The sequence below is a fragment of the Arachis ipaensis genome, chromosome B1 (genome assembly GCF_059453495.1).
Source record: "Arachis ipaensis isolate K30076 ecotype BB chromosome B1, ASM5945349v1, whole genome shotgun sequence".
Lineage (NCBI taxonomy): Eukaryota > Viridiplantae > Streptophyta > Magnoliopsida > Fabales > Fabaceae > Arachis > Arachis ipaensis.
The window spans coordinates 27,376,538-27,384,784 of record NC_142436.1 but is presented as its reverse complement, the minus strand read 5'-3'; the positions used below and the strand labels follow the sequence as shown (position 1 = coordinate 27,384,784).

The 8,247-nt window shown below is 35.8% G+C and overlaps 1 protein-coding gene across 1 annotated transcript; it reads right to left on the bottom strand.

Moving 5' to 3' along the window:
• Positions 1–4,211: 4,211 nt before the first annotated feature.
• LOC107604631 (inactive protein kinase SELMODRAFT_444075-like) lies at positions 4,212–6,013 on the bottom strand. Its single transcript, XM_088503278.1, has 6 exons — positions 5,926–6,013; positions 5,523–5,683; positions 5,199–5,275; positions 4,959–5,106; positions 4,603–4,752; positions 4,212–4,397 (listed from the first exon to the last, which is right to left on the bottom strand). The coding sequence occupies exons 1-6, from the start codon at positions 6,011–6,013 to the stop codon at positions 4,212–4,214; spliced, it is 810 nt and encodes a 269-aa protein (XP_088359404.1).
• Positions 6,014–8,247: the final 2,234 nt, after the last annotated feature.

Genomic DNA, 8,247 nt, shown 5'->3' with positions numbered 1-8,247 from the left:
TGACTGAGATGAAGAATCAAACAGGGCTGAAAAGCTGAGAGTTTAAATGTTAAACCTCAATATTCAAGTAACATGACTCCATTATTGTTATTATTACACCCTTCTGATGTCACAAATTCAATACATATTATGGTCCGTTGACACTAGTGTATTCACAACTTGGCCTCATCATTCTGATTCATACCTTAAGTAGAAGAAAAAGTCCCAATAAGCTTTCATTACAATTTTTTACAAAGAGTTGGGGCTTTGGTTCGGAGTTCATGCCATTGATAATTACGAGAGGCATGAAGCCGTGAATCAGTAACATAGGCAGTGCAAATTTTAACAAAGTTCACCACAATGAGTAACAACAAGCAAAAGCACTGAAGGAACACTCAGTAATATAGGCAGTTCAAATTTTAACAAACCTCATCATGATGATTAACAACAACAAAAAGAACTGAAAGAATAGTGAATCAGTAACATGGGCAGTGCAAATGTAAATTTTAAAAGTTATCAACTTAAAATTTATCATCAAATACAATCAGTGAGCAAAGCCAAGTATTCAAGCACTGACTGAGCATTCTGTTCTGATTCTGTGACTGAGACGCAATAAATTCAGCAACAAGTGCAAGTTACAGCAACAAATTTAACAAATCCTAGTAAAGTACCGATTTACAGCAAAAAGGCGAACTTATTGATTACCAATTCAGCAACATGCGGGAACACAGGGAGAAACATATGCAAATTAACCATGCACAGCCAGCTGTTTAATGCCTTTTTAATCAGAATAAACAACCAAAACTAGTGCATGGATGAAATGCACATAAAATCAGATGAAAAAACCAGTTTATAGAGGTCTTCAAGGAACTCAGACTATGTACTGGGTTTCATGTCATTGAATTTAAAAATGAATGAATGCTTGATGAGCTCAATTATCATTTCGCATACATATTACCATAGTTCTCACTCACTAACAATGTACCTCCTAATTGCCCATAAAACCCTTATCATAGTCATATCATATTTCCTTAAAAAATCAAAACGCATACATAAAATATTTATTAGTGTTTAACCAATGCAACCCATTAAGTCCTAACAAAATTAGAATTTAAATCAAAGGGATGCACTAATCATGGACTTCAACACCACATCTAACTTTCATAGAAAACAATCTCAAATACAATGATCACCAATATCCAGCAAATAAACAATAAATATACAGCAACAAGTTAGCAAATAAACAAGAACAAGACCTAAATAGAAAATCCAACAAATGAAGTCGCATCAACCAAACAATTTGACAAATTAGGATAACAGCAGCCCAACAATTTAGCAAATCAACTTAAGAAATTCAATAACAGAAAATCACAACAAAAAAAAAAAGATAACACAAGAACACAAGAACAATTAGCAAATTAAGAAGTTCACAATAACAGTTTAAACATTTACCAGAAGAACACTAATGCAAGTGCAATCATCATGCTAACATGTTTTCTGCAAAGATGCTATTTGTACAGCTAAAATTTCCTAATTACTATGATCCAATTATTCTAATTTCACATGCAATCAACTTAATAAGTTTCTAAAAGCTAGAAAGTATAAAACCAACCAGAAATATGGTTAAAGCAATTCATCAAACATGTTGAGTGTGGTAAAATTAAAACGAAATAAGAGAATTCAAAGCTTGATTTCATCGTGATAGAGAAGAGAACATAACTTTTGTAACTTTAATTTAGTCTACCAAAACATCCAAACCAATACCAAATAAAATAAGTACTTATTGTAATATAAATCATAGGTTGCAGAGTTTGAAGAAGAGTATTGGTGTTGTGCGAGTGTATTGTCTGGTGGCGGGTTTAGGGAACTCACGGCGGGGACAAAAGAGAGCAGTTTGAAGGCTATGTGGAGCGCGCGGGTTGGTCGCAGAGTTTGAATTAGAGCATTGTGGCTTCCAGACGCACGCGAACTCAAACGGTGAACGGTGATTGAACGCGAACGGTGAACGCCGAGCGAACGCGTACGGCGAAGAATGCGATCAAAAACGCGAACGTGAACGGCAAACAAACGGCGACGGAAGTGGGGCTGAGCAGACAAAGACGACGGACGCCGAGGTCAAGGAAGCAACCGCGATTGGTGACAGCAAACAGGGGTTGAAGATTTGGAGCACGAGGGACGCTAGATGACGGATAGCGAACTGTGAGTGCGACGGACGGCGGCAGTATGACACTCATTGTGGCAGTGGTGTAGGCTTACAGTGCTAGGGTTTTGTGGTTGGGTTTGGGTGATTTCTTTAACTGAAAGAAAGAAACGGAGAAAGGGAGAAAGAAACGAATGAGCTTCCCTTTTTTTGTGTAAACCGGCCTGGTTCTGGTTCGATCCGACCGGTCGGCTTTTGTGCGGTTCAACGATTTTTTGCCAGTTTTTTAATTACCAGTTTTATATGCCTGCTCGGTCTGTTAGTGTTATTAGTTTGCGGTTAAACCGATCCGATCGACCGGTCCGTTCCAGTTTCGAGGTTTATTGTTGAGAACAAAAACCGCTATCAATTAAGCATCAACACATTTCGCGTTCAATAGTGAGGTTGCAATTTTTCATCTTTTTATTGCAATATTTTTTCTGTAGGAGCAGCATGAAAGAGGTCCTGATGGAGGACCATGCTCTACTCTCTTCATTGCAAATCTTGGTCCAAACTGCACTGAAGATGAACTGAGACAAACTTTCTCAGTGTGAGTTGTTGTGTCTATAGTAAAGTTGTTCATATTGGAGCAGTGCTGGACCTACTGGTTCTTGTTATATCTTGATCTTGCAATGTTCATCTTTCACTTGATTTTGAGTTTTTACTATCGAGCTTTAATGTCTTAAATCCATTTTCCAGGTATCCTGGATTCAACATGGTCAAAATCCATTCTAGAGGAGGAATGCCGGTTACATTTGCTGATTTTGATGTGAGTCATAGTTCTTGTTCAATCCCCTGTTGGTCAGTGTAGTAAATTTTTCTTGCTTACCCCTTATCAATTTACTAACCTTTATTCTTTTACAGGAAGTTGAACAAGCTACTAAGGTTATGGAGCAGCTTCAGAGCAGCATGCTGTCGTCGTCAGATCGTGGTGGCATGCACATAGAGTAACTTCTAACCTAATGGTTTCTATTAATTTTAGATACTCTAGCTAGGATTGATGTCTTATGTCCCTAAATATTTTCTTGTAGATACGCAAGGTCTAAAATGAGGAAGCATTAGAAGAAAGGGAAGCAAGCCAACCAATGAATTTATGTTGTCTGAACCCTCTCAGGATTGTCATCATCAGCCAACCAATGAATTTTGCTTCACATGATTCCTAGAAGTCAAGAATTCAAAAAAGCATAGGACATTGTCAACATCAGCCAACCAAGATTTTTTGGTTTTATCAATTGCTTCAAAATTTTAAGATTTTTAAAATGGATAAACTCTATCAGTCTCATTAACTGCTACTATATATTCAGCATTTTTTGCTTTTGTTTTGTCATGTCTATACTTACCTCTTTTTTAATTATGAGATATTGAGATTAGTGATATATTTTATAAAATATGAAGATATTGTGTCATGAGTTATGAGACTTGCATATATTAGAGTTTAGTGTACATTTTCATAAATAAAATGTTTCTGATATCATTCAAACTCAAAAAGGTGAAGTGTCATTATTAATTACCCTGTGATTTTAGTACCCTTCATAGATGCAAAAGGCTAACTCTGATTTGTATGTGTCGCTGTCCAAGTTGGTTCAGAACTTCATATGACAACCATCAAACCATGTTTGTTTGCTTCTCAACGCATGCATGTGCATGGACACGCACATGGAAAGTGAAAAGGGATAATTAAACCAACAATCTTTGAACTTAGAAGAAGCTACTCCATTTCATTTCATTTCAAGACCCCATAAACTCTCTCAAGTCAAAGAGGCCCTTTTAGGCACAATAGTGTGTACATGATTTTCCCTGAAGAATTTCAAAAACTTCTATATTTTTTTACCTATCCTACTTTCACCCTGCTATTATACACATGCAAAATTAGATCACTGCAGAAAGATAGATAGAAAGATGCAAAATTACAAAATAGGAGGGAAAATAAACATATTTAGCATAACAAGAAAAAAGCAATTCTCAATTTTGATCAAGTATCAACCCCTTTCTAAATGTCATCTTCACATGAAGTCCTTCTTGCTTTGTTGTCCCTATCCCAATATGCAGGCCTCTATTTGTCAAGAGATAGCTTCTCACTGAATGATTCAAGTGACTCCTCTAACAGAGGATCCCTGTAATGGTGCTGCCTCTGCAGCGGCTCCGACCAGAGTCGGCCACTCCGGTTTCCCACATCATAACTTGGAGTTGAAATGTAACTTGTGTCCATGACCATGTCGCAGTCCAGTATACGAAGAACCTTGAATAAACAAGCAGAAATAATTTTAAAAACAGTTAGGCAGGGAACATGGTCAAATTCAAAAACATGATCTAAACATGCAGCATTAGCTTTTCCTATTGATTTTAACTTAAAACAGAGTTTGATCAAATTATAATAAATATGTTATTGAGAATTCTTCAAAGCAATTTTTTCCAACAAAAAATAAGTTCAAGAACTTGTTTACCTGTGACATGCGTGGTCTAGAATGAGGATCTCGCCGTATGCATAATGATGCAGCATGCAACATGCAATATACCTCATTTTCTAAGTATTGGTTCCCCAGCCTTGGATCAATCAGTTCCTCAATGGCATATTCATCCAACAGAGGTCGTGCCTGTTAAATATCAAGACATTTACTCAAATTTCGACAAGACTGGGCATGAATAACCAGAAACATAAAAGGGGATTAATATAGGATTTCTGATTGTTAATTGTAGACATAGCCATACTTTAACTCTTAGGCAATGTTTGGTTGGGGATAAAATAAAGGGTGAAATTTTTCACAGAATGGTTCGAGTAAAAATTGCAAATATAACTTACCCACTCAGTAAGACACTGCTGTCCCTTAGGCCGCATGAGAGCCACAGCTTTTCTCCCTGTAACAAGCTCCACCAATACCACCCCAAATGAATAAACATCAGCTTTCTCAGTTATTTGGCCGCTTTGAGCATATTCAGAAGCCAAATACCTACACAATAACGACATATCTTAATTGTGAGTTCATATTTCTCAGACAAGTTTTGATTATGAAAACCATTCAGGACAAACACAAATACATACCCGAATGTTACAATTACTCGGGTTTCCACACCCGTGTCTCCATCAGGTTGCCACCTCGCCAATCCAAAATCACCAACCTTGAAATCACAATATAATGCTGTTAGAAAAATTAGGCATGTATGTAATCCAACTCAAATTCAGCATACACCAGAGTTTAGAATGTAATCTATACAAGACTCAGAAAATTCTGTCTTTTACATCCAATGGTAAGTAAATTTAAAAATGTAGATGGGTGGATATTCAAAAGTGAGGTAAAGGTGCCTTTTATAGTGTAAACTACAAACCTACAAGAATGCATTGTACAATAGGCAAGCACTACCATACCAGTGGTTCAAAATCATGAGTTATGAGAACGTTGTTAGGCCGCATGTCACGGTGGATAATGCATCCCACTTTACACTCTTCATGAAGATATCGTAACCCACAAGCAGCTCCAATGGCAATTTTTTGACGTGCAGCCCATTCTAATGGTTCTCGCTGTCTCCCTGAAATAGTTTGAAATATTAGACTAATTTATCATATCAGGAAAATATATGTCTTGTTTCAATCACTGTATTCAAAATAAAAAAACATCGTCACATTAATCCTACTTCACCACCTGCTTTTAGTTGGCATCAGATTAATAAAAATCAAAGTAGCAAACATAAGTATGATATTATAGTCTAGTGCAATTGAAAAAAATTCTGTAAGAACAGAAGTTCGGATGCAAGAGAGCAAGAGAAATCACCATATAAATGTGAATCCAATGATCCATTGCATATGTACTCGTAAACTAGTATCCTTCTCTTATCCTCTATACAGAATCCAATCAGCATAACAACATTTCGGTGCTGAGCACAACTCAGGACTTCTACCTCTGAGCAAAACTCAAGGTCACCCTGAGAACTAGCCAATTTATGTTGCTTGACAGCAATGACTTGTCCATCTGGTAGAACCCCTCTGTGAACGGATCCAAATCCCCCCTCAGCCAGGAAGTTGGCCTCAGAGAATCCACCAGTGGCAAGTTCTAACTCGGCATAGCTGAACCATCTTCAAGTCAGTCACTGACTTGCCATTATCTTACACAAGAAATTAAGTAAGTATTTCATGAATCAGTTTAACATGAAACCAACCCTTGAAACTATCTAACTAATACAAGGTTAGCATTGGCTGACGGCTCTGTGAGTTATGGTTAACAGATTGGCTTAGAACATGAGAGAGATTTGCTCTCGGTATAGGTCAGAATTTCTCTGACCACGCTCACTATCTCAGATTTTAGAACTATATCAGATTGAAGAAACAAAAAATCATGAAAATTTTCAGAACAATATCAAATCAATAACAAAATTTCCAAACAATATCAAATCAATAACAAATAAATTCAGAACTGTATCATAATTCAGGCAAATCAAATTCATGAAAAATAAGTTATAAAAAAAAACCTCAGGAGGGCAGTTCCATAACTGTTTTGCTAGAAAAGGGGAGTTGAGGGAAGGGCGAAAGCGAGTCGGCTGCTTGAGGGTGAGAACGACGGCGAGCGTACGGCTTCTTCGACGGTGAGAACGAAGGTTGGGGACTGGGGGGCACTAGTGAGTAAAGCCCGCCTTCTTGGTTTTTATCATCGTTCTGCTTCTTCGTCGCCATTGAAGCCCAAGCTCTGAACTCTGAATGGGGATGATTGATTTTGAGTCTGAGCAAGCCGTGAGATAGCTACTATCATTTGAGCCGCAAACACAATATCACCAAAACAAAAGGAGTAGTCTGGGTGCTCTACAAGTTCCCAGATGCTCACAGTTTTTTCCGTTTTTTCTCCAGCAAAATTATCTTCATTGGAATTGGAAACAACTTTCCATTGTAGAGAGTTGAGTTGATTTTTTCTTTCAATTTCAGAGAGAAATGGGATCGGGGTGAATTGAATTTCTGCACAATGATAATAATATAATTTTACTTATTCATGTTTATAGAAATTATATGTTTATCTCTCTTGTAAAAATATTTAATTACAAAATTACCCTACTTTAGTTAAGATATTAATTCTTATTGAGTTAAATTAACTCAAACTAAAACTAAGCATCCAATTAAAACATGCCATGTCACGAGAGGTAATTTACATGTTGAAATAGAAAAGGGTTGGGTAGAACTCACCATATATATATATATAAAGCATAAATTGAATTATAACAATCCAATCTAAACACTATAAACCGTATAACAATATAGTTTTCTCTTTTACGCTTCACTCCAGTTATACTTTGATGCAACTTGCATTGTTGGATTGAAAGTTTGTTTAACCAAATGTTATAATTTGACTTGATTATAGAAATATTATGCATGGTTTAGTCAAATAAATAGAGCTTCTTTTGCTCAGGGATTCCACTACCAAAAATAGGGACTTAGTCACGGGAAAAATTTGTGGCTAAATTTTAAAAAATTCTGGCAATTATACTTTTGTAACAAATAAATATTCGTGGTTAAAGAGGGGGATACGTTTTTAATTAGTTACGCTTTTTACTCCGATGGCCACAATTTTAATATCTGTGAAAATATTTTGTTAGTCACAATTTTGGCACGCTCTTTTTCGTGGCAAAATAAAAGAATGCACAATAAAATAATTGTTTCTGCCACACTTTACTGGTGATAAAATTGGTCAGGTCGGGCTTTTTGCCACACTTTTTTTCGTGGCTAACGATAAAAGTTAAATTAAAAAAAATATCATAATAAAAATACTCCTTAATATAAAATTACATCATATAATATTAAAAAAAATAATCATATTTTTATACGTATTATCCATAGTATAAAAATATGAAATTAACTAATACTTAGTATTGAAAAGCAAATATCCTAGATTAAATGGGTTTAATATTAAAAAAAATTACCAAATAAAACTATTACAAAATAAATATCAAACTTTACTAAAATAATACAGAAACCTAAAAGCCTGAAAGTACCAAGACAAAATGAATTTATCAAGCTCTACATTTCTTGTTATACAGACAATCCACATGCAAAAATATTTTCAGGTAAATAGCAAAAATGACATATAACTTCAGCCACTGAATTATACACT

What these genes read in the sequence shown, in the direction of transcription:
- LOC107604631 (XM_088503278.1), bottom strand. Translation starts at nt 6,013, where the DNA reads ATGCTGATTGGATTCTGTATAGAGGATAAGAGAAGGATACTAGTTTAC. An exon ending in ATTGGATTCACATTTATATG is followed by an intron (nt 5,684 to 5,925) that starts GTGATTTCTCTT and finishes AAACTATTTCAG; the next exon opens with GGAGACAGCGAGAACCATTA. An exon ending in CTCATGATTTTGAACCACTG is followed by an intron (nt 5,276 to 5,522) that starts GTATGGTAGTGC and finishes TGTGATTTCAAG; the next exon opens with GTTGGTGATTTTGGATTGGC.